The sequence below is a fragment of the Gobio gobio genome (assembly GCF_949357685.1).
Source record: "Gobio gobio genome assembly, chromosome: 2".
Classification (NCBI taxonomy): domain Eukaryota; kingdom Metazoa; phylum Chordata; class Actinopteri; order Cypriniformes; family Gobionidae; genus Gobio; species Gobio gobio.
In genome coordinates, this window is record NC_137098.1 from 13,868,548 (window position 1) to 13,895,731 (window position 27,184).

Sequence of the window (27,184 nt, forward strand, 5' to 3'; positions counted from 1 at the left end):
TGTATTTGTATGTGTATGTTATTGTAATTTTACTTAGAAAGTTTTATAAATATTATGGCAACAAATGCATTTCTCATTGTCAGTTAATATTAGTTAATGCATTTAACGGAGTGTTTTCTCTTCCAGAGAATCTCAGTAAGCTTGGGCTGTACACGCTGCATCTGCAGACTATTCTGAGTGACAACTCATCCAGTGAATGGGCTGGAAAAAAACTACCCAATTACACCCTCAATTTCTCGATTAAAGGTATAACAAACATTGCCCCCATTTACACTTGGTTTTAAAGGGATAGTTCCCCCAAAAATGAAAATTAGCCCATGATTTACTTAATGGAAGTAATTTCCTGTCAGATTCCATGTTAAATTCTCTCTCTTTGTCTTTTGTCTTTGTGTTTCTCCAACAGAAGGCGAAGCAGTATCTTTTATGCTAGGCATAATTTCTTCTCCTGTCCACGTGGGAGTTCCCTTCAATATTCCTCTTGACTTTAGGGATGAGTTTGACTATCCCACCCAGCCACCCTGTGGCATTAAACCCCAGCTGGAATGTAGGTAAGGTCAAAGTAGATACGCACAAGCTCTCTAGAGAGATCCAAGTACATACTTTAGAAATGCCCTTGTAACAATGCTCATAGTTCAGGGAAGGAGGAGTCAACCAACAAACAAGCAATGGAACTTTAATTCACAGAATAAACACAACAAAACGAAAGTAAAGCTTAAACGAGCCAATTTAAAAAACAAATACTTTATGTAATCCAAATGAAAGGTGCATTTCCCTCTATAGGCATGAGTATAGTCATCATGGCAACGGAGATGATGAGTCAGCAACTTCATCTCTGCAGCCAAACAGGGACTCAGAAAACACTAGTTTATTAATAAACAATTAAAATGAATGTCTCCTTGCTATTTTTACATTTACAAAGATTAGGCTACATTTGCTAGTGCTTTGCGGCCACCTTTATGTACCTTTATCCACCTTTATGCTTGAGCTCAAGGCATATTCCGCGCCCCAGTAACCTATATGAGTCTTTTTTAGAGTTTATTTACTTTTTTTTTTACAGACTCAGTTTTGTTTGAGGTAATGTGTAATATAATTTTGTTAAAACTGGAAAATAAAATTGGTATAGAAAAAAAGTATCGTTCAGGAACTGGTATCGAAGTCAAAGTATCGGTATTGATATCAAACAGTTTTGAACAATACCCAGACCTGCATTTTGCTGCTATTAACCAATGTAAGACCACGTGCAGCTGCTTTGTGTACAGGAGTAACAGCTGTATTTCTTTTCCATAAGTGCTACCTATTTTCAGAGAGTGAATTTGAATTTTTATGCAGCCCGCCTGCCGTTTTTTATATATACCATTTGTTTGTATGCACAAGGAATTCCTACACAGGAGAGACTTGTCTTTTTTTCTTTGTTTGGAAACAACACAAATGTATAACGGTATCGGTCAAAATATATATATTTTTTATATTTGCAAAAATTGTGCATCCCTACGAGTTATATATAAATGCATAATCATTTATTGGCTTAAATTTGATGTTTTTCATTTTATAAATCTTTAATAAAGGTGACTTGACTTTTTGAGATTTGAATTTTTGTTTACTTGTACTGTAAATCAGTACAAAAAAAAGAAAACAGTTTAGGTTGTTACCAAAGATATTGGTATTGTTTCAAAACAATGTTGCTGTCTAAATAGAATGTAGTTTTATTCTAATATCAGAATTTTCTGAAACAATTTCAACTGCTGGTTCCAAGGAATGTGGCTACCGTGTTTTTTCTCCTGTGTTTCTTTTCGTAACTATGCAATATCACTTAAATGTCAAATGATTCTCTGCCAATTAAATATGGTACTCACTTCATATATACTAAAGCAATAAGCCCCAAGACGCAGTGTCGTGCCTAACAACGCCCTTAGCTTTTCTAAATTCAAAAATGTTTGTTTGGATGTGGCTACCTTGGAATTGCATTTACTTGTGTTTTTCTAATGGTAAAATGTCTTTCTTTTTAGTTCACTAAAGTTGAGTTATGAAGGGATTGCATTTGGGACCACTTCTGTCATCAAAAATGTGATGGCCATGGGAAAGATCAGTCAACAAAACAAGGTTAGCAGTGTTTTACATCATTCTGGGCGACGTTTTCTCCGTTTGAGAATCATGAACAATTCGGCATCGCAACATTGACTCAACCAATATCCACCAATATTTGTTTGGAGTGTTTTAGTTCATTTGTGAGTTTGCAGATTTTCCACCTGCTTTGTATTGTTACGATGGTGTTAATATATATAAATGAACAATGTTTACTCTTTCTTTGTGTTACTTGGACAGAGAAATTCACGTTTAGGTGCATAGGTGCACACACACAGGTGGTTATGGAAGTAAAAAAAAGCCAAATATTTTTGAAACAAAAGCTTGTTGAATTGCACTACTTGAAAATATGCATTGCATTATCTATGCTTGCATTTTAAGGCATTGTATTTTTAAGGGCTTGCATTTTTATGGGCTAAAATTCAACATGGTTGTATATTTAAGATGTGAATATTTCAACTCAAAACATTTCACACACATTTTCATGATTAAAAATTCAATATTCATTCCATATTCACCTCTCAGATTTCCCTTTCAAAATATTCATTCTGTTTAAAAATACAACCTATAATATTTGACTGGCAATTTTCGGTCAAGGGGTCAATCTACTGTTAGGGATCAGTCTACAGTTACGTCTCTAGAATGGTCAAGAATGTATTTGTGAAATCAACATGAGCATATTATTGTTAAACAGATGCATGAAGGTGTTTGGCAGATTAAGAGGAGAGGAATGAGTCTACACTCTACTGGTCAAAAGTTTGGAATCATTAGGATTTTGTAATATTTTTGAAAGTAGGCTTTTGTGTGCACTAAGGGTGTACTCACAGTAGGCACGGTTGCCTTGTACCATGCCCAAGCGCGATTGTCCCCGATCCACACTCCCCCGCTGGCCTGCACTCACACTTGCACTTAACATACCGGGCCAAAGCACGCTTACGTCATTCACGATGCAACTTTTTCTTTTGAAGAAGACCGGAAGAAAAGCGCTTCTTTCGCTAATAGACTGCCTTATAGATTTATAATTTATGCCGTGCAGCAATTTTCACTTGATTGCACCGCACGTATCAGAAGATTATTACGGAGACAGCTGACTTTAATGGAGGAATTTAAAATACTCGTAAACTACAATTCATGTTCATCAATAAGGTGAGAACCAGGCCCGTTATAAACCTAAATATACTTGAATTAATTGAAAAGGTGTATCCAAGTAGTAATAGTTTGTTGTTTGCTGTCGTAATGATGACCGAAGTGTACAGCTGTGCCGTGCTCCGGCGAGGTTGGCGATCACACTACATGCGTACCGCGCCCGAGCCCGACCAAACCGTTTTCTATCCCACCTCTTCCAAGGCACGGTATGGAGCACTCACACTAGTCAACCAAATCAGACTCAAACGAGCCCGGGCACCTTTCAGATTGCCTAGTGTGAGTACACCCTTAGACTAGAAATTTCAAAATAACATTTATTTATAAATATACTTCAATATCAAGCAACATAATGGTTTTAAATATTGAAAATAAATGTTTGAGTGATGTAACAGATGCAACACTTCCTGTAAGTCTTATCGTTACCACAGGGTTCTTTTAGGCTTGTAATGTATTGTACAAGAGACCTTCCATAAATTTGACTTGACAAAACACCTGAATCTCATCAGTAACAGCATTACATTCAGAAAACAGCTAAATTCAAACAATGCACATCCCTCCATAACGCAATAAATAAAGATTATTTGAGTCCATGAGAAATCTGCTGCTTGTACTTTTTATACTACATCATTTAAGAGGCAACACACAAAAATAAGATATACCAATAATCCCAACAAAAATACCCAACAGCCTCACCCCCGTTGAGTTTCTGAGATTCCACAGCCAGTGTCATTGAAAAACCAAAAGTAATCGTTATAGAGCAAAAATGTTATAGTCCACTGGAAACAGACCCCCCCCCCCACACAAAGATGGAGTGTTTGGAAAAAAACTCTAATAAAACTAATTATTTTTGCAGTGACACTATTGCGCAGAACTTAGATCTGCATGTGATATTTGTGTGTGTGTGTTGTTAACAGATGTTAACAGTGAAGGTGCACATCCCAGGGCTGAAGCAGAACAACCAGTCTCTTCAAATTCTTCTGCAACCCGGTATGACAAAAAAAAACACTGAAACAGCAACAGAAAGAACCTGTACTTCCGAATGTAAAATCCAGATTAAATTTATCTTCCAGGCCCGCCACACACTCTGGAAGTGTTTCCGGATGAAGATGTGTCTATCGAGAATGGGACTCCAGCAAACTTTAGAGTGGAGGTTCACGATGAGTACCAAAATATCACGACTCATCCTAAACTCGTGGTTCGCTGCCAGGTAGTACTCATGAACAAACACACCAGTTATGTACTTTAGTTTTAGTAATTCAGTGTGTACACACATTTATCAAGCACACATTAGTGTTGTAGTCAAGACCACCTAAACAGATACCAAGACCAAGACTCTGAGGTGTTTGAAAATAGTCTAAAATATAAGTCACTTGCACAGTCCTATACCTCTTCCTGAGTTGGCATTTCATTTTGTAATGTTAGGCAGTTTGGTTCTACATGTTGGATTCTATAACTTAAATTACATTGAAAAATTACGTTGAATCAGACTTAACTTGGCACAAGATTAAAGTTAATCATCTGATTGGTGCAATGTGTGTTTGTAGTTGCTGGGAGTCCCTGATCTTCCTGTGGATGTTGTGGACTGCAGTAACACTGGCTCTGGACTCATGCTGACCAAACCACTTTTGCTGAAGACTGTAAACACTGAACAAACCCTTACTGCGAAGTTCAACATTCCTGTAAGTTGCTGTACTTTTCCCCTACATATTAAACTGTTTATTTTATAACCACCTTGATCATTTTTTTGCCTTGTGCTCTGGAATTTTCTGCTTTTAATATTCAGAAGCATGCTGATTCATGTGCTTTTAATCAAGGTAAAAGTTTAAGAAATGTATATTTAATAGGGATGCACAATATAGCTGTGTTTTGATCATTTGCTGTCAGTGTTTTGTCTGAATTGGCTGATATTGGAAGCAGATAATAGCAGGCTTTTTCCATTTAAAAACTCAGTTTGTAAACCGGTGAAAATCATGATTATTTTGGTCAATACCTTAGAGAGCTACGAAGTGAGCTCCAAACAAAACAGAGTATTTATTTATTTATTCAGTCAAATCATAAACATTTTTCAGCAAACATAGACTTTCAAAAATGATTGGATAAACATGAGCAAATTATCATAAGGCCTCCTACTTCCGATGTCCCATATTAGTCATCAACATCCCATAATATTCACCAACATCCCAGAATAGTTGTGCCCACCTGGCGTGTAAATATTTTACTTGGAAACATCTTATCTGACTCCCTAAACTTCTCCCCGGCCTTAATGACCTTGACTGCAAAAAGAGTCATTTATTCTCAATTTGCTTCTCGTGGCATTTGTAGATTAGCTTTGAAACATCAGAGAAAAGCATAAAATACAATATATATCTATGCACATCAATCAAAATCTAGCCCTTACATGTACAAATGTCAAAAACAAATGATATTTTCTCATGATTCAAAAGTTATGTAAGGAAAACTATGCAACTCGTGTATGATTAACAAAATTGTCAAATGTAAAAACATACAGTAGCATTGATTGAATACGCATTAGAAAATAATATTTCGCTTGCAGCTGTCACTTTAAGAATTAATGCACAGATCCAATATACTGGTGCACATACTATTTTCTCTCAGCTGCTTATTTTCAACTTAAGACATAACCGACTGGGTTTGCGTGGATACTTAAAAGCCTGACATTTTGACATTGTGCAACCGAAACTCAATTTCACTTTGCTTGTCCGTGTTCCCCTTGCGCATGCACAGAAAGCCTTCTGAGAAACAGGGCAAGTACTCTTTTAGGCATTTAATAATAAGCATGTCCTATTTTACAAAACTCGCCTCACATGATTGTACAGATTGCAGTTCAATTTCGATTAATCATGCAGCCCTACTTCCAACGATTGAAACCAACAATTGAGATAAAACTAATATTGTGCTCTATTCCGTTCCTCCTTAAAAGCCCAAACATAACATGCAAATAATCACAGGGCTTATTGCAAATATGAAATCACAAAGGCTATTTCAGGTTAATTGAGATTAATTGTGCAGCCCTAGTTGGAAGCTAAAATCAAAACCTTATTATGAATAGGGGTGTGCGATATTGACAAAACATTTTCTTGAGTGTTTTCACACTCTTATTAGAGTGTGTTATTGTGCTGTTCTTCATATTATGTGTGGTGGTCAGTTCACAGCAGTGACCATAATAATAAGACACAATAGGGCTGTTACCAATCAAATTAAATATCAACACAATTTATCTTTGCAATGAAGAGGAAACACAGAAGCTGCATCTGAAATGGCCTCCGTGTGTTGCCCAGAGACGCAATTACAGTGCTGTGGCTTTGTTTTGAACTATTTGCTTTGGTGAAATAGAGCAAAAACAGACAATAGGTGTCTAAAATGTATGTCACTTAATATTTACTTCTTGTTTAGTAAACTTGTATAAAATTAATATCACATTTGTTATCATGCTGATTCCTGGAGAAAATCTGCAATCTTCATGTGATTTTTTTTTTTCATTAACTATATTAAATTATATAATAGATTAAATCACGCAGTGAAAGTGTGCACTCTAAATGCGCATCTAATCATGTAGCGTATGCATGCACACACATGCTTGATGGAAATACGCGATCATTTCAGATTGCACATCGTTAAAACAACAATTATGATATTATCGCAGACAATATATATCGCACACCCCTAATTATGAACATCATGTGATGATGCCAGCCCCTTTTTGTTTGTGGTTGAACGACTTGAGATTTTTCAGTAGTTGACGTTTTATGTGATTTTAAAGTCGAGTCAACATTGACTATTCGCTAATGTCGTTATTAATGAGAAATATCTGCACGTGATGTGCGAGCTACTATCTATATGTATGCGACATCAGCGCATTAGTTTAGAACTGCAATTTAAAATGTGTACAACAAGCTGTTTAAAACGTGCCTTCATCCAATCAATATTGAGCATGGTATAATCAAACGTATCTCGTGGAGCGCTCTGAGTATGCATTTATTTGTCATTTTAACTGTTGCAAAAAGCGAAAAAGGGGACTTCAAAGATTTCTTGTCCTGTTGCGCCTTTAATAGGCCATGATCAGCGACTAGTCCACATCAAGCTTAAAATGTCATGGCAGAGCGTTAAAGTCGACTAGTCGGTGCAACCCCTATTTTATGTCCGTTTCAAAATATTCCAACTTTGTCAATTAATAAAAAAATATATTTTCTTGGTGAATAGTGTATATTGTTCAAAAGAAGTATTCAATCAATTCTCATAATTGTTTTTCGTCTCCTTTGCTATCAAAGTATGTGAGTAAAATCTAGAAAATCCGCATCGGGGCTGTATGTTTAAAGGCTTTCAGAGTAATTTCACATGAAATGAAAATCAGCACTGTTTAAAATTTTTTTTTTTTTTTTAATGCATTTTAATTATTTTATTATACTATACTTTCATGCATATGTTTCTTTTTTCATTATTCTTTTTTTTTTTTAAATTAAATTATAATCTTGTTCCAGAGCTTAGTTAAGATGTTAATGAATTTTTAATAATAGTAAAGTATATTAACTGTTTATTCTGCTTAAACTGTTTATTCTGCTTAAACTGTTTAACTTGACATCCACATGATTATTTTTATGTGCACATAGAGCCATAGGACAGTGGCGTGTGTGGAACGTCAGCTGCGCATATTACCCAGCTCACGAATAGCTCGTTTGGAGGTCTACAGACAGGAAGAGGACTCTGATGATGTCATGGTGCTGCAAAATTCAGAGCGCATTAATTGGACGGCAGGAGACACACTAGGGAACCTGCACTTTAGACTGTACGATGAGGGCAATAGACTGGTTCCCCTACTGCCAAAACTTACCAGCAAGATTAAGGTGATTTTGTTTTTGCATATTGTTTTATTCTGTTTGCACTAACATACTATTGTACTCAGTTGTGTGTATTTGTGCTTGTCTTGCAGGTGAATTGGACAGCAGAGTTAAACGCAGAAGAGCTTTCTCAGGGAAAACTGCCACATTTATGTGTCCCATCTCAAGCACAGAGGGAGCATTTCTACGATGTGTCTTTCCACGACCAGCACACGGTCAACATGTCGTTCTTCATTGTGTAAGCTACATGCATGTCCTGTGTATGTCTGTTTTTCATTATATACCTAAATATTCTTGCAGAAGCATCTCTCTATATGTGTGTGTCTTTAAAGGCCTCGCCCAGATGAGCCTGAGCGTTTGCGGGTCAACCTCAGTAAGTCGACTGTCAAAATGGGTGAATTTCTGTCAGGAAACATACGTAAGTACCATCTATAGGTTCGTCATAATTAATAATAACAATAATAATTTGATTTGTATTGACCCTTGCAAGAACAGGCCTTTTGTTTCTCCATCTGGTAGAAGAATGTTATATAAAAACATTAACAAAGCTTACTGACCTCAATCTTTTGAATGGTAGTGCAAGTTTGTCACAAAAAGCTATTATATGACTTCAGGCATATAGCACTCAAGTTGTACAGTCTACTGTTATGAAACTTTAATGATCCTTTTATGTTGCTTTTGGATTTTTCTAAAGCATCAGACTTAATTTAATTGTAATTGAATTTTAATTCAATGGAAATAATAATAAACAACTTTATTTTCTATAGCTCCTTTAAAAGTATCATCTCAAAGCGCTTCACAACAATAAGATCATATAAATAGGGCTGTAATCTCCCAGTCGATTAATCGATTTTTAGTCGATACGTTCTGGCTCGACCAATCACCAAAATTCTGATTGGTCGATTTTTTTTGCCGCGTTCATTTCATCAGTTTTGCTGCGCCGCGTTCATTTCATCAGGTGGAAAGCACTAATTGCTAATGGGGGTGTTTTCAGAGCACCCCTGTTTCACAGGACTGTCTTCAGAACACCCCCATTGTTTTCACTTCTTTTGGATTAGCCCAACCCACTGGAGAAGAGAGACAGATTGAAGAAGGCTAGTTTTCTGTATATTATTTATTTAATTGTGTGAGCGTTTTTTCTGCTCTTGATCTGGCTTGTTTAATAAATATTCCTTTTTTTATTTAAGTGGACGTGCCTTTTGTGTTTAAGAGTAAAAGGTTTAATTTAATAGTCTATTCGTGTCTAAGCCGCGAAGCTGAGCTGATCCTATATGTTCGAGCTGCACAGAGCGGCTGAAATGATACTGTCTGTCAGTTATTATAATACATATGACAAAAACAATTGTCTAAATTATGTTGCATGTTCCTCAAAAGTTCTTGTGATGATATCTAGTTGACAACATAGTACTATATTTTCGGAAATCATAGGCTATGATATTGCGCAGGTGCATGTGATGCAACGCTGTCAGAGCCGACAGACTCCTGTGTCAGATTCATTTCAGTGCAAAATAATCAGCTCAAAAACTATTTAATATACTGCAAATAGCCTGCTAGTTTTTACGTTATTTATAATTCATTTAGGCAGACAACAAGGCTATCAAGTACTGCGCACAGTGCGCAGCTAATTAATCATTTTTAGTCGAAAATTTCAGGACTTCAGTCGACCAAGATTTTCTCTGGTTGATTACAGCCCTACAAATAAAACATACAAAAATAATACAAACAATGCATTAATGAAAGTGAAAATACAGAAAAAAATCTGCTTGCCTAATCTCAGCTGGCAGAGAAGTCCAAAGTTTTGGAACAATTGCGCAAGTAAGCATGAACATTTTAATATCAACACAGAATTTGACAGGGAGCCAGTGTAAAAACGCCAAGACAGGAGTGATGTGATCCCTTGTCCTGTTTCCAGACCGTATTCACGTGGCTGAATTTTGCAATAATTAATGCGAGAAAATACAAAAATGTTAATTAACCTTTCAGCCACCAGGATGTAATCTGACAATATTTCTGAGATGAGAAAAATTGTCTTGAAAGTGTTTTGAACATGAGGAACAAATGTTAAATGAGCATCAAATATCACTGCCAATTTTTTTTATTTTGTTTTAAGTGTCCATCTACCCTTAAAGGGTAACTTCAGTGATTTAGCATTAGGCTTTGTATCAGTAGAAACCCGGTAGTATATTCAAATTATGGTACTTTCCCCCCTCATATCCCCCTGAGACGAGAGAATTATGCATTTTATTTCTGGAAAAATTCCTCTGGATTTTCCAGACTCTGGATTTTTTGGCCATAGGCTAAAACTACAGCCACTAGATGGAGCTGTTCCGCATGTTATCAACCCGCCCATAGGGGAGAGCTCTCACTCACAGCATGTAAGACACAGATGGCCGCACGGACAATCATCATAACGCAGCGCGGTGTAGAGTAAAGTGAGTGTTTCAACTTTTCAATGAATTCCTGTGATAGTTTAGCTTCCATATGCGATCTGAAAACGTGCCAGACTGGCGCTTAACGTTACCTCAGCTCTACGTGATGAAGGAAATCTGACACTGCTGAGGAAATCTGACTCTTCCTGTGTCTGTGACGTGACTTTCGTTCGGCTCACTCACACTTTATTGAAAAGACACGTTCAGTTTTTAATTGTAGTGTTTATTCTCTAACTGAACGAAATGATTGTATTACTATGAAGATCAAAACGACAGTGTATGGAGTGGCCTCGTAGGGCAGCGAAGCAAGTGCATTCTGGGAGTTGTTGTCTTTCATCCACATGAGACAAAAATAAATTTGCTGTCTTTTCTCAGTCTAGAAGGCACCAAATTCAAAAATAATTTCACATTTCTACTGCATAAATGACCCAGTTTAAAGACAAAGCTTAATGCTAAATCACTGAAGTTACCTTTTAAAGTTAAAGACCAACCCTTGCGTAGCTGGTGGGGTGATCCATTGAGCATTTCCTCTGTATTGTCATTGTTTAGACGAAGACAATTTCTAGACATCCATTTTTAATGTCAAATACACAGAGAAGGAAAGGACACAGCCAAATTAACATCAGGTTTTAAATGTATGTAATGATGTATGATCTGCATAAAAGTGAAAGTTGAGACCAAGTGATCTTATTAGTTGAACAAGAGGATAAATGTAGATAATAAAAAGTAAAGGACCAAAGATTGATCCTTGCGGAACACCAGATTGCATCACACCAGTATAAGACCCACAACCACCCATTGCGACAAACTGATTTCGATCTGAAAAATAGGACTTAACCCAGCTTAGTGCAGTATCAGAAACACCAAAGACTCTAAGAGTAAGTAAAATTGAGTGATCAGCAGTTTTCGAAAGCGGCACTGAGATCAAGAAGAATCAAAATAGAAAGACAGACTTAGAAGCGATTAACGAGTCATTTGTGACCTTAACTAATGCTGTTTCAGCATAAAATGGCTTCTATCATCCACAGATGAAAGAAAATCATGTATTTGGAAAAACTGCCTCTTTACCCTTGTAAAAAGTACACTTTAGCATACTTTTTTTTTTTTAAAGAGTACTTTTCACTGAAAAAATGTACTTTACATTCAGTTTGCATAAAGGGATAGTTCACACAAATTAAAATTGTCATTTTCTCATCCTCATGATGATCACTCAGCAGTTTTGTGATTGTTAAAATAAGATAAACTTCACTGTAAAGTTCACTGTTAAACTTCTATTTCCCTCTCAGATGTAGAAGTGATTGATCAGTACGGGAATAAAACGGACTGTCTAAATGCTGAAAGTGTGAAGACTTTGAGTGTGTCTGGGAATGACCTGGATAAAGAAGTTCTGGCCATAGAATGGCAGGTATGCACAATCACAGGCACAAACAAATGGACATTTTTATGACAAAAAAATTACATTAAAACATATCAGACTACTACAAATGCGAAACTGTTGTTTTGTATGTGTAATACAGGGTTTGAAATTTGCACCAATCAATTTCCAAGTGCGGGTACATTTTTTATTTGGACAGTGATTTTGCAGTGTTTTAAGTCACTTTTCCTAGTTATTGTTTTATTACATCTTAATTATTTTAATAATTATTATTCTTTTAATTGTAATATTTTATTAATTTGTTGTATTTGTATTCTGTGGTATGGAGAATGTTATGAAAATACAGTAATGAAAAAATGTATCTAATTTTATTAAATCAGTTTTTGAAATGTTTTTTTTTTTTTTTTTTTTTGTAAAATTAATAAATTGTATAACTCTTGTGATTTCAAATAAGTAGACTTTTTGCTTCATTACTACAATTTTATTTAGCCATTAAAATGGTAATTCAGGAAAACAAAGTCCCTTTCAAGGAAAGTCTGTTCACTCAGCGGCCATACTTGCAATGCCTCTGTGTAACTATTTAGTGTTCCCAAGACCAAGTCCTATCAATTTGAATGAGGCAATCCTGAAATTTCTAGATATCCATTTGTCCTATGAATGTAGTTTCTTATAATCAAAGTGTTAAAAAAGCTTATTTTTCAGACTGGGGCAACCAATGCACATTTGCAGTCCATAACAAAGAGTCTCAAAACACTTACTGTTTCTATAGCAACCGGAAGCTTCTAACAGCAGCTGCAGTAACCAATCAGCGATTGGCTCTTTTATTTAGAAGGCGGTACTTATTCCATCATTTGCGTGTTGCACGTTCTCCCATTCATAAGTTAAATGAGCGCAATGTCTTCCTATGTATAAAATCTTCAAAAATCAAAACTAACCAACTGAATCCAGACAAAACGGGGTATCTCACTTTTTTAAAAAATGTGTATGCCTTTTTGCAGGCCAATATTGTAAAATTGTCCGTATGCAGAGTCCGGTTCATGGCAGGATCTCTTGGCCCAAGAGAGTTGTGCTTTAAGTATCAGAACATGAAGGAATTTGTACGAATTGAAGTTACCGCGGGACCTCCAGCAAAGATAATTCTACTGGAGAAGCCAGAGATGGTATGTCACGCATTCGAAATGCAATAAAATAAATATATTGGTAAGAATATTTGGAATAAAACTTGTCTCTTTAGCCTTTCCAGATCATGAATGGCCAGGGCTTGGACAGACAATTGGTCGTGCAGCTTTGTGATCAATGGGGAAATCCTTCACCAGACCAGCGGTTTGTCATTGTGATGAAGACTCTGTCCTCACAGTTGAAGGTACAGTTGAGGGAAGGGAGATTGGTGGATTTGTGTCTACACATTTTTATTTTTGACTACTTGGAAAGTACTTTTTTTCTGAACAAACTATATGCAAAAGAGTTGAGTAAACTAAAATGCCAAAAGATACAAAATTGTTTCACCTCTGTTGATAACTAAAGTAATTTCTATAATGAACAATCAAAAACAAATACTTTGTTGAAAATACAGGCTCCAAAGTACAAACTCAATGCAACGAAATGAATACACCGCTGATCACTGACATACAATTCACAATGTCAGATCACTGAAACCTGTGATATCCTAATTGCATGAACGTGAAACATAAAATTACTTGTGAACACCATCACTTTCTCACTTTTGGACCTACGTATAGTCTGGCCTATATATCTGCATTTCTGCATCATGGCTTCACTTCATCAAAACAAAAGTTCCTTCAGAGTGGGTCCTGAAAATCTAAACTGTTCGTTTGTATTTTTACTAGGCCTGTCACGATAACTACTTTTTGTTTCGCAATATATCGTCCCAGAAATAATTGCGAAAAACGATATTGTCATTTTAAGACTATTTTATGCCACTGAATATATAATCCTAATATAACAGCACAATAATGCAAGTAGACCTACACACTTTCAAATGACAACCTTTTAATTCTTTAGATCATGGAAATTAAGGGTAAAAAATATATTATTTAAAAAAAAATAAAAAAAATGAAATAAATAGCAAATAAACATTTTCCCTTGTGAAACGTCTTTAACACTCGTCATTCTGCGTTGACATTTATATGTGCACCGGAACAGGGGATTGTGGCTTTGAAATCGATTCCATTTGGGCTTATTCTTCCAAACTGTCAGTAGTTGTCAGGAAAATACTATAACGCCTCAAATGGCGCCTTTTTTCCACCTGTCGATAACCGCTCTATGTATGAAGGAACTGCCCGAGAACCACTTTGATGACAAGCTCAAGATGACAGCACAATCGAGTAAAATGTTGGTGACATTCATTATCATGTAAACATAATGGGCGATATATTGCATCACAAAAAATAATTGAGGTCATGTTCATATATTGTGCGATATATCGATATATCGATATATTGATTATTGCGACAGGCCTAATTTTTACATAAGAGCTCATTCCTTACTGATCAATTTGGATGTAACTGCATGCAACTACTGTAAGGTGATACAATTTTGAATCTTTTTCTTTTTCTCTTTTAGATAAAGTCCTCAGTGACGTCTCAGCCTGTAGATTCAGAAGGAAAAGCTTGCTTCATATTAGAAAGTATAAGTGGTCCAAAGTAAGTACATATTTAACACTATGAAGCCTACTTTACAAATTTCTACAACCTCTAAATGATCAACATGATGATAACCTGAAAAGCCTGTTGCCCACAACATTTACTGAAAGCAACTTTTACCTGATTGCGCATATATAATTTTTTTTTTTTTTTTTTAAGTATCAAATATGATATATCAGGCCTTTTAAGGAACGTTTATTTGTTCATCTCGCAATCATCATTTTATTGCATTGCATTATATGTTTTAAAAATACATCTGTTTTGATCATAAAACTAAGCATTTAAAATATCATCTTACGAAGACATTATTGTGAGATATGTAATGAAAACTGATATTTATATGCATTTTATGTAAGTAGTCTGTTATGCTGTTATAAAGATGTCATTGATTTTCATTACAAACTATCAGAATTTCATCTTGCGTTTTGACCATATAAATACCAGCATCTGCACCAAATTGCATATTTTTGCTCAGTTTGAGCCTCTGAATGAAATTTAAGAGCTCTATACTCTCCTATATCAGTGGTTACACTTTTGGGTTGTCTTATCATACTATATGAGCCATAAAAGCCTGATGTGTCAAATATGATATTCATTATAAAAACACGTGCAAACTTTAAGTTTTTTTTTGTTGCTGTTATACATTTTGTCCAAAGGCTTAGCTTATTTTTTTTATTTTTATTATTATTATTTTTTTTGAATGTTATGCTGTTTTAAATGCTGCAATTGGTATACAAAAATACACTGTTGTCCTTCTCTCTCTCACTGTCTCTGTCTCTTTCTATCACTCTCTTTTTCTTTTATAGAGGGGAGCATCATTTGGAATTCGGGGGATCTTTTGGCAGGAAAGCTATTCAAGGGCCAGTATTAAAACTAAATGTGATTCCTGATCCCAACAAACCTGTTGAACTCTTTATCGAATATGACAGCGCTGCCAACTTATGTGCAGGAGACGTCTTCCCAGGTGTGTGTGGATGCACAGTAAAGCCTATATTATATTATATTGTAAAATTGCTATGCAAATCACATTTTTCTGCTGCCTGAAGTATTTACAGTGGTTGTGATGTCTGAAGAGGGCGGGCCGGTGAGAAATATCTGCCCAGCAAACTTATCAATGCTGCTCTGGAAGGGCTTAGCATCAGGGTCATGTCCACCCTCTACAGTGAGTGTCTCTATTTTGTCTTTATTTTGACACTTTACTGGAGCTACAAGGGTGAATTTCACAAAATTGGTCAAGATTTAAGCCAATTCTCACAATGACCTCATTCATGAAACACGAGCAGAATGGATTTTTTGTAAATCGTTCGTGAAGCCGTTCTGAAGTGAATTTTTGGATTCATTAAATGTTTTTGCTCTTTTATATTAAGTAATATTCTTCAAAATGAGAGCACATTACTGCCTGGCATATTCCGTATCATCATAGCAACCCGAAGCGTCTAGCTGGAAAAATGCTGCGCCTCCAAAGTTCTCAAGTGCCACCAGCTGGCTGTTTTCAGAAGAGCGCCTGACAGTTTTGGTGGACACACTTGATTGAATATTTATTGCTAGGCATATATGGCCAATTAGCCTCTTTAGCATGTATCCACTATACTGGAGACAAACATGAGAAGGGAGTCCACAAGACTTCACAGCGTTCCTGGACACGTAATTTACGTAGTTGTAATCCATGCGGCAATTATGCTAATTGTGGATGAGCGTGCATGCGCTCTATTTACGAATGATTGGAATTCACTAACATACACATAGCAGCAATCTAGACGTTATCTAATTGTTTTGTCATAGTTAAGGGTCTTAATAATTTTGAAGTGTAATTTTTGCAGTAACATCTGTAATAGAGTGTAAATATGTTCCACTCTGGATGTTTTATAGACCCCTTCTTTCATTCCTATGTGTGTTTGTTCAGTATTGTGGCTAAAATATTGATTTTATTCAGCGCATATTTAAAAAAAAATGCCCCGAGTTAAGAGACTTTCCCATTCATTTCCTATGGTCGGTCAATTTTGACAGTGAACAACAATGAACCTCTTAGACTCATCGAATGAAGTCCATTTTTGTACAGTCCTGGTCAGAATTGAACAAATATGAACAAAGAAGCCTGTGAAAATGAGTGCATTTTTTTTTTTATCCCTTTGACCTTGATTTAAATCAATATTGATGTGGATTCTTAATTCTTTTAGTTAACTTCACTAAACATTTGTAGCATGCCTGTCGTCCAATAATCACAATAAGCTTTGTTACTTTTAATACTTTTAATAAGCCTCAACTTTTAATTTGTTTCACAAAACACAAGCAAATATCAAACAAATTTGTCTTACCATTTTTTTCTGTTTTTAGGTAAAGTTCATGCATTTAATTCAATTTTAATATTAAAGGTGGGGTAAGCTATTTCTGGTAACCGATGTTGATATTTCAAATCACCAAAAACAAACACACCCCTACCCTAATAAAAGTGTCTCACACCTATTTTGATATCTCCGCCCCACACATACGCAGGCAACGACTAGGGTGGAATCTATGAGGGTATGATGTCATCAATAAGTAAAAGCAATGTGTGTTACTATGGTAATCCAGGCCTAATGTTTAATGAAAAAGTCATCCCTTCCATCCCAAAAACACAAACACAGTCCTCATGAACAACTCGATAGCACGACAGTTCAACTAACGAAACAGATAGTGGAGGTTTAGATGCTCCAGGCCTATAAGGTGTGGAAATGAATGGGTAATTATCATCGCTGAAGTGAACGACGATACGAATGCAAATAAAAAAACAAGCAAACCTGACACGAGCATAGTCAAGCAAAAGCCAGCATATATTAGTTCTGTGAAACAAAACCAATGTTACTCGCCGATCGAGAAGAAATAAAGCAACCCCGTTTGCAGGCCTTGCCGCTCCTTGAGTGATCCGACATTTACACGGGTCCTACTTAGGAATGCTCCGATCAGGATTTTTGCTGCCGATACCGAGTACCGATTTCTTGTCATGGGGATCTACCGATACCGATTCCAATGCTTCACTGATTTGTAAACTCTCTGAGCACTGTTAACCTTTTTTTCAGATAAAAAAAAAAAAAAAAAAAAACTATAGACGTAATGGTAATTATGTAATGAAAACTATTGTTTTAACAGGGTACTAAATAATCACAAAAAGTTTAAATTTTTTTAATTTTTTAATATTTTAATATGCCTTTTAAATGGGGTTTCTGCATAACACAAAGTATCCTGATATGAATAAAGTAAATAGATTTTTAAGTAACTAAATAGGGCTGTATTTTCTACGTTTTTCTATTTGGATAAAAAAAAATTATTTGAATATTAATTTATTTAAATGTTTTAATTTTTTTCACATCCTGCCCAATGATGTCCTAAAAACAATGTTGATATTGAAGACTATAAACAAATACAGTAAATGAAATGTAGGCATGTATTAATAATTTAGTTTTTTAATTCACTGAACTAAAAATTAAAATAAAAACAAAAGCATATTAGCCTATATTTGATTACCCAATTATAATGGTCACTTTCATAAAAATATACATACTTGTAGGTTTAAAATTCTACATATGGCACATTTATTGTCCAACAACAAATATTTTAGAAATATGTATACTTTAGTCAGAATTATTGCGTTCTATTGCGCTCCGTCTGTTTGGCGCGAATGCGCGCGGCGGCGCTCACGGAAGTCTGAATTTTAGCAGAGATTCACATGCAGAAGGCTCGTCGGTTCCTGACAGCAAAATGGACATATTTGCATGACTTTCTAACATTTACAGATGGAGGATATCCCTTTGAAATGTAAGTTAATGCACTGAGGAAAGCACCACATTTCAAACGCATTAAACAAAGCAGGTATTTATCTGTCTGTCAGCACAAGTAGCCTATCTCTCAGAGCATCTGACAGGGCAAGCTTTTAAACTATACGTGTTAATTAGCCTATATCTTACCAGTTATTTTAAAGCCCTTAATATAAAGCTTGTGACATGTTTAGGACAAATTGTATCGTGCACTTTCCCTGCATACTCTGCTATTTTTCATATGCGTTCGTATCAATCTACTGTATATCGATACTTCCGAACGGTGGGCGTTCGCCCATCCCTTAGGACCGACTGACCCGTGTTCAACTGCTGTTCACATGGAACCCTTCTCCACTTCTGCCTTCAACGCTCTCGTTTGAATATTTGCTACTACCTACCCCACGTGTCATGTATGTCCTCACGCGATGACGTCATCGAATTGTGATCAGTTAGTGAGATCGGCCGATACCGATCTCCGGCCGATCGATCGGAGCATCCCTAGTCCCACTTCTTGCCTGATCGTAAGCCTTTTGTTCCACAGACATTTTCTACTTTTGTTTTTTTATCTGCCATCTCTCTCTTTCTGTCGTCGCTCCGCTAATGTCCGTCCTGTGTGTCGTTTCTTGACTCTTTTGAATAATGACGTGCACTGAGCACTTTCTTCTCCCCATGATTAGTAGACACGCCCCTTACTGCTGATTGGCTACAGGTTTGTTTTGGTACTCAGCCAGCCTTTGGTACTCAGTACTCAGTAGACACTTTTCTAAAGCATTTTTGAAACATCACTTAGCCATTTTTGGTTTTGGCCCAGAATTTTCATTTCACATCACTAGTACAAACAATATGCAATTTTGATGAGATTTGAATTTTGAATTAAATGACAAACAGACCGAATTGTAATGGCATAATAAGAAATGAGATTTTGAATATTTTGTTTTATGTTTTAGGCCACTGCTCTGAAGTGTAGTAAACGCAAGGACACTGAAAAGGACGAGTGCTTCTGCTTCAGGTAATGGATACAACTGAGCACATTACATCTCATTAAAAGCCTGAAATAAGAACTTCAAAGTATTGTATATCTTTTATTTAATAAAAGCGGTGAAACAGGTTTGTTTTTAAACATTAGTAATAATATTTGAAAAACCGATGGATATATGGATGAGAAAGTGTATATAAAATTTTAATGTACATAATTTTTTGTCTTTGACCCATATCTTTTTCAGGGATAAGCAGATTCCAGAGCTTGTAGGAAAGTATGTAGTCCAATTTGTTTTGGCTTTGGACAAAACCAAACATCTGTGGAGCAAACAGGTGGGAACATAGCATTTATTTAATCAAGTTTGTTGTATGTGCTGCTTTATTAACTGTTTCTTACTTTAGGATACTCATTTGTGTTTCTATCTTAGATTGCACTAAACATTGTTCCCAATAAAGCAATGAAATTAGCCCCTGATACTCCACCTTCAACTCCTGTTGTCTCCAATTGTAACATCCGAGCCAATCGCACACTGCTGTGCAGCTTGAATCTGAAGATCATGGTGAGTTGCAGTCTCTTTAGAGCTGTTTACTGTTAACACATGATGTGTCACCTACTACCTGTAGGAACCCAAAGCCCCTTGTTCCTTATTGCTTTCATTTCAAATGCAAATCCAGTATCACTGATACCAGTACTGATACTGATGTCTCTTTTAAATGGATTTTGGCTATTAATTAAAGCCATTGAACATTACAGTATAATTGAAAGCTATCAATTTTCACATTTAATAGGCTTTAAAAAACTTAATACAATCTTCACATAAAACCATTGTAATAAATTACACATTTAGCGTTACCTTTGATATATCAAGGCTCAACAGGTTTTTTCCAGTCAGGCCGGTTCAGATTTTTCCATGCACAAATAATTATTGTGTGCATTGTTTTTGACCCATGTAAACTGCTTTACGATTTTTAAGGTTGGTCTAACAGGGTAATTATACAGAAATTGAATAATCAAACACTGCAGTCTTCACTGCATAATTATAAATTGAATATAGATTAATCCTCATTAAAGTTACAAAAGTTATTCAGTCAAGAGCTGATTTCTCTTTTGTCTTTTGTTTTTTATTTACATTAATCACATACAGCAGCAGGTTTATTAGGCTGCTGTCACTTTAAGACCTGACATGATGCAGATCTGACCCGCATCCCAACTCTTTACAATCATTTAACACTTTTTAACTCATTTAAGACTGTGCTTACAAGGATACTCAACAAAACTCCAATTTTTATATAATTTTGTGGGTTTTTTTGTTTTTGAGAACTGGCACGCTGTCTGATGCAGCACTCTGTGCATGCCTTTCTAGCGTTTGTTAACAGAGCCGCTTCACAGAGGTTTTTTTTCCCATGTTATTGCTTGAATGGTTTAATAGCACATTAGCACTTACATTAATGATTGCGTGATCATATACTGTAAGCGCAGCCAAAGTATGATGTGTCTGTATTAAATATGTATCTGTAGTAATTGTTATATTGGGATGAGTCCGTACTGATAGATAACCCTTTTTTTTACATTTGGGCCCCTGAGAAACTCTCTGCACAACATATTTGTATACAATGGAATGATTTTAATAACTTTAATGTACTTGAAGTGTACGCCAACACAAGTATCAGATCAGGACTCATTATGGGCAGATACTCAATATTCAATTACTCGGATTGGATCGGGGTCACAAAAATCTTGATCGGGACATCCCTAAAATGCACAACAGGCCTACATTTGTGTGTTTGCTTTTTACTTTGCAGGACCAATACGATAACGCTGCTGGTGAAGGTATAAATGGAAAAGTGGTGGTTACAGTTAAAGGCACAGGAGACATGGTGGTTCCTTTGTTTGAGAATGGAGATAAAAGTTTGTCATACAGCCTTACTAACGGGGAGGCTCTCATTACCGTGAGTGTTTGTTTGTTTGTTTGTTTGTTTGTTTGTATATACTGAATTGAATTAGCTCTTTTATTTTATACAATAGTTTTACAATAAGTATTTTTGTTTTATACCATTTTTGTTATTTCAGTTCATTTCCAGGGCAATATTTCAAATGTTTAATTAATTTTTTTTAAACCAAAATGTATTTTATTTCAGCTTTATATTAATTAACAAGAACTTTTTAGTTTTTGGTACATTGTATAAATTATGGTAAATTCGCCTTGATTTGATTTGACTTGAATTTAAATAAAATATTTAAAAGGCATACATTTTTGTTAAACATTTCAAAATACCACATTTATTATTGTGATTTTTATTGTAATATTTGATTTTTAAATACAGAAGGACAGATAAAGTCTTTATGTGGATTATTACAAGACTTATTATTAAGATTTTATTTTGCATGTTAAAGCTCACAGCTGGTGGTAGACCCCTTTAAATAATGTTTGCATATACAATTACACAATACATACACAAATTTATGATTTTCAGATGAAGCATGCATTTAAATGAGTAAATTACTCCTTTTTCTTAATACTGGGTATTAAAGCAGCCTAAAATGATTCTGTACATGAACCAGTTTAAAAGAAAAACCTATCCTGTTTATTGGTCATTGTTGGTAAATGGGTGTTATTGTTTGTGTCCCATAGGATTTGGTTCTTTTGGAGAACAGTCCTGGTTTGGACGGAGCTGAATACATTCTCCAGTTCCATCCTAAGATTCAGCAGACTAGCGATACCATCACTCCATACACCCTGCCTTTCAGATTCTGCAATGGTTAGTCAGCAGAAAAAGAGCCCAATGTTTGTTACATTACTAATAAGTATGGCAGTTAAGAGCTAGACATTATAATTGTAATATTTTTTTTTACAATAACTAAGTGATCAAATGTAATGTGACCGGTTTCTTACGACAAGTAATATTTCTGTTTAATATGTAGCTGTGTAGAATTATTATTATTGCACTGCTTTATATTTAAAGTTAGATATAAAAGTATATCTAATTTTATTTGCATACATTCAGTATATTTACATTATATATGAATATAGCAGGGGTATACAGCAATACTATATAGCAGGTGTGTTTAATCCTGCTCCTGGAGGGCCACTGTCCTGCAGAGTTTAGCTCCAACCCCTAGGCATACTAGAAACTTCCAGACAGGTGTGTTGAGGGAAGCTGGAGCTAAACTCTGCAGGACTGTGGTAGCCTGACAAGCCAGACCCACATCAAGATGTTGGGTCTGGAAACTCACCATTGACAGGGCTCAATCCGAGGGGTGGGATAAACGGTTGTTTTTCAAATTCCCTCTGCACGCAATTGGATAGCGCCATGAGCGCCACAACCAATCAGAGCAAAGAAGAAGGTGAAGCCGAGCTAACGTTAGTTGATAGACTTTCACCGTATCCGGTAGGCAAAACTTCGAACATATCTTTTTTTCTTAAGAATGACTTCAGTGCCATTCTTTTCTCAAAGAAAAGCTCAACTCCAAGTCTTCCAGAGTCGCGGCCGCTGTTCGTCAGCTTCTTTGTTTACGAGTAGCAACTCTGCCGTGACGTGCCATCATTATGTTAAGCCCGCCCGCCTACTCTACACACGCTGTGATTGGCCTGACCAGAGTTTGTTTTTTCCAGCTCTCAGGTCTACCGAGAGTTGCTAGACTACACTCGCGGCAAAATACACTTTCTGATGCTAGGGTGCGTCTAGATTTCTAGGCTAGGACAGTGGCCCTTCAGTAGCAGGTTTGGACACCCCTGCTATATAGCAAATCTCAACTGCTTGATTATTTCTTCGCAAAATTTGAACTTTTAAATTGGCAGCTCTAATCTCCTAAATGCGACTATAAGGCAGGGAGAAATTCTGATTTTATAAATGCAAATATCAGGATTTTCTGTAAAGCTTCTTTGAAACAATGTGTTGTGAAAGGCGCTATACAAATAAAATGGACTTGAGATTTCACTGTGGGCGGTGCATTATGATGTGAAGTCTTGTTGGAGTGATTTGTATTCACGAGTTGAACACCTATGAATGCCACCATGAAGTCATAATTTTGGGAAACTACAACTGTTAAATTCTTACTACAAATTATATTTTGATCTATTCCAGATGCAGAATATCAGAAAGTCGTTGTGACTCTCAGTAAGAAGAAAGATCACCTTTCCAAAACCATTTTGATGTACCGGGAAATCTTTGAGACCAATGTTCAACTGAAATCTGAACTTGAGTGTAGGCACTTCAATCATTCATTCATTCATGCATTAATTTATGCATTTATTTCATGCATGTATGCGTTTATGTATTTATGCCTTTTATTTGTTTTCATGCATTTATTTATGGATTAGTTAATTTATTTTATTCATTCATTTTATTTAGGCTCAAAATCATGTGTGACTTTATTTATTTATTTTTACAGGTCAGGTGCGAGATGCATCCCAAAAACTAAATGAGCTCAAACCAGAGCTCATAAAAAGTGGCATAGAAATTTCAGAACTAACCACTGTGAGTCTGTACATGCAAGCACATGAACATTAACATTAAAAAAATGTTTTATTGTTGTTTGTTCTGTGTAGAAGCATGCGTTTCATTCCAATCATCATAGATGCTTATTTGTATCTTTGTTTACGTATCTGTCCAGGTATCAGCAATAGAGAATTTAATAAATTCCAAGAAAGCAATTTTGACCAAGATGAAGAATCAGCCTAGACGGAAATGTAGCATTCCTGACCCCTTCAAAGGCAGCGCGCACGTTCTGGGAAAGGTGTGTGTTTGGTGGGAAAGGTGTTGATTTTTCTATCATGATCCCATCACAAGTGCATGTCCAGGAGTCAGCTGCATGAAATGAGTCTTGGAAAAGATTTATGCTTATTGAAACATCAACACTGGCCTGTTAAAGGATTAGTTAAATTCTGAATGAAAATGTCCTGATAATTTACTCAAACCCCCCCCCCATCTCATCCAAGATGTTCATGTCTTTTTTTCTTCAGTCGAAAAGAAATTTACGTTTTTTGAGGAAAACATTCCAGGATTTTTCTCCACATAATGGTTTTCAATTGCAGCCAATGGACTTTACGGTCCAAATCAATGCAGTTTCAAAGGGCTTCAGAGGCTCTGCACGATCCCAGACGAGGAATAGGGTCTTCTCTAGCGAAACCATGTCATTATAAAAAAACAACAACATTTATATACTTTTTAACCTCAAATGTTCTGCTTTTGCATCACGTATGATGCCATCACGTCGGAAAGGTCACACACAGGACGTATGTGGAAGCACTGACCCAGTGTTAAAACGAACGTGCAAAGACTAAGTCAAACGCCCTTTATAAAAATAAAGGTAAAACAACAATATCGGACAATTTTAAAGTTGGAGGAGAACATGAGATGGAGTTTTTCCAGCACTGGGTCGGTACTTCCATCTAAGTCACGGACGTGACCTTTCCAACATGATGACTTCATATGCTGTGAAGAAGAACAACACAAAGTCGCTCATTTGTGGTTAAAAAAAAATTATACATTTGTTGTTGTTTTTTTTTTTTTTAATTGAACAATTGTTTTGCTAGATAAGACCCTTTTCCTTGTCTGGGATCATGCAGAGCCCCTGAAGCCCTTTGAATCGCTTTGAAACGGCATTGATTTAGTTTGATTTGATAATTTCTTTTCGACTGAAGAAGGAAAGACATGAACATCTTTGATGGCATTGGGGTAAGTAAATTATCAGGAAATTTTCATTTTGAAGTCAACTAATCCTTTAACATATGTTATGAAACTATGATATAATAAGTCATCATTATGACAGTCAAAACTATGACAAAACATCAAACTATATGTGGTGGAAATGGGCTTCCATACTTGTGTGGGAATAAAAATTTTTTTCAAGCTCTTTATTTAAAGGCGTAGACTTAAACCTAATACAGTTTGAGTTACAAAAATTAAAACAATTTTTTATTTTTTTTTACTATTGATCCTAAATTCAAATGACATTTGTTACCCATGTAAAAAGGGATGAAAGATAAAAAAATGGCCTCTCTTGCATAATCATGCTGAATTTATTAACAAAATTATGAAATATAAAAATATGTAAATTTATTAAATGAAGTTGCTTAAAGCAAATTAAGTTTTGTGTTTTGTGGGGGTGGGGCAATAACGCCTTGAGCTGTTACTATCAGCTAATTATAGAAAAAGACTACAATTTTCTGATGTAATTTTTTTTTTTTTGATTGTTTGGGGCATTCCAGAGCCCTTCATCAACACACAGCCCACCTCACATTGTTTTTCATGAATGCACAAATCGTTAAAAAAAACAAAAAACAGATGAACACTACCTGTGCCTAATTGGGCATCAAGACAGATGGGCCAGCCCACCCCTGCCCAATCCTAGATCCGGCCCTGGACATTCTTCCAAAAAAAAACACTGTTCTCACTGTTGAGAACCGCTGTCAAAAGACATTTCAGTTGATGTGGTGATGTTTGTGTGTGTAATGATCTGTAGGTAGCTCATCTGGCATATGTGGAGGAGGATGATGCAGCGAAGGTGATCTCTTGGCATATCCTGGGTGACATGGACTGTGTGGTTACTGAAACAACATCTGCTGCCAAGAAAATCTATGATGATACACAAGGACGACAACAAGTCATACCCCTTGAGACAGTCTTCTGGAGACCAAATGACAGGTACACATGCATACAGTCTCAAATATCCATATATTTCCAGATACTTAGTGTTTTGAGTAGGGCTGCCCACGACTAAAGATTTTTCTACTCAACTAGCTGATTTAAGCCATTAGTCGACTAGTCGGATGCTTATGATATTAAAGGGTACATAACAGTTTCTGCCAGTCTTATGTTACTCTTGAGTACCTATAGAGTTGTATTTCATCCTTCATATCTCCGAAGAGTCTTTAGTTTTATCATATTTATGAAAGACAGATACGCTGTACCGTTTCTTTCCGAAAACAGCAGAACTCGTGGTGGCGCGCAGTGGGCAGAGCTAAAGAGACACGAGCGCGCGCACACACACTTAATACATCATGGCATTATCCCTGGATAGCTTTCGATTCACTATACGTTTGTGTTGTTGACATTATATGCACTGCCGCTGCCGACGGCTTCCGTAACCCGAACAAAGCTCGTTGATGGGCACGCTCTTGCTCTCGCTCTGTTGGACGGCGCTTTGATGTTCGCTAACAGTATATTGCTGCTCACATATTACAAACTTCTTTCTACCCCTAAACGAAGAACGGAAAAGAACTTTACTGCGGGTGTATGGGGGCCTATAACCTGTTGTCTTCATTAATTAATGTTTGAATAAATCTGTCATGAGAAAATTTTTATTACAGCCACCATTTAAATGTCATTAAAATGTTGAAATAAAAACAGCCTTATGTGCAACTTAATTTGTTAATTATATTATTCAATTTATTGAAATTTAAGTTTTCACCTATATGAATCCTATCATTTCGGTTTCAATGTTTTGGTAAAAACATCTATATTGTGATAGTTAAGGCTGTACGATTAATCGAAAAATAACCGAAACCGACATTCAGAACCTCTAACCAATGTATTTTTCCCATATCGGTTATTTCGGTTTTCACGTGACTCCGCCCCGTCAGTCACAACAAGTGCAGGCACACAGAGAGATGCAGGAGCAGTTCCAGAATCACTATAGTAACTGCATGTTTTACACAGTTTATACAGGTCAGTTAATTGCTGTTCTTATAGCCTACGCGCTGACACACACACACACACACACACACACACACACACACACACACACACACACACAGACGGCGCGTGCAAGCCCGATCGCTTTCACTTTCGTGCTCATAAAGTTTGTCAAGTACATGCGTTTAAAGGCTTGCCAGTTTCAACATGTAAAGCGATTGTGCAC

General features: G+C 36.1%; 1 protein-coding gene across 1 annotated transcript in view; it reads left to right on the plus strand.

Annotated features, from left to right (window-relative positions):
• Positions 1–27,184, plus strand: part of smchd1 (structural maintenance of chromosomes flexible hinge domain containing 1) — a 76,789-nt gene that overhangs the window by 39,186 nt on the left and 10,419 nt on the right. Inside the window, exons 20-43 of the mRNA XM_079809546.1 lie at positions 127–246; positions 404–548; positions 2,007–2,100; positions 4,143–4,215; positions 4,299–4,435; positions 4,773–4,907; positions 7,857–8,090; positions 8,177–8,322; positions 8,417–8,502; positions 11,800–11,918; positions 12,887–13,048; positions 13,123–13,251; positions 14,472–14,551; positions 15,358–15,515; positions 15,598–15,713; positions 19,290–19,351; positions 19,566–19,653; positions 19,749–19,880; positions 21,124–21,270; positions 21,954–22,080; positions 23,407–23,526; positions 23,714–23,799; positions 23,936–24,058; positions 25,787–25,968. Of these exons, the coding sequence (XP_079665672.1) occupies positions 127–246; positions 404–548; positions 2,007–2,100; positions 4,143–4,215; positions 4,299–4,435; positions 4,773–4,907; positions 7,857–8,090; positions 8,177–8,322; positions 8,417–8,502; positions 11,800–11,918; positions 12,887–13,048; positions 13,123–13,251; positions 14,472–14,551; positions 15,358–15,515; positions 15,598–15,713; positions 19,290–19,351; positions 19,566–19,653; positions 19,749–19,880; positions 21,124–21,270; positions 21,954–22,080; positions 23,407–23,526; positions 23,714–23,799; positions 23,936–24,058; positions 25,787–25,968 (3,001 nt within the window). The remainder of the gene's footprint in view (positions 1–126; positions 247–403; positions 549–2,006; positions 2,101–4,142; positions 4,216–4,298; positions 4,436–4,772; positions 4,908–7,856; positions 8,091–8,176; positions 8,323–8,416; positions 8,503–11,799; positions 11,919–12,886; positions 13,049–13,122; positions 13,252–14,471; positions 14,552–15,357; positions 15,516–15,597; positions 15,714–19,289; positions 19,352–19,565; positions 19,654–19,748; positions 19,881–21,123; positions 21,271–21,953; positions 22,081–23,406; positions 23,527–23,713; positions 23,800–23,935; positions 24,059–25,786; positions 25,969–27,184) is intronic.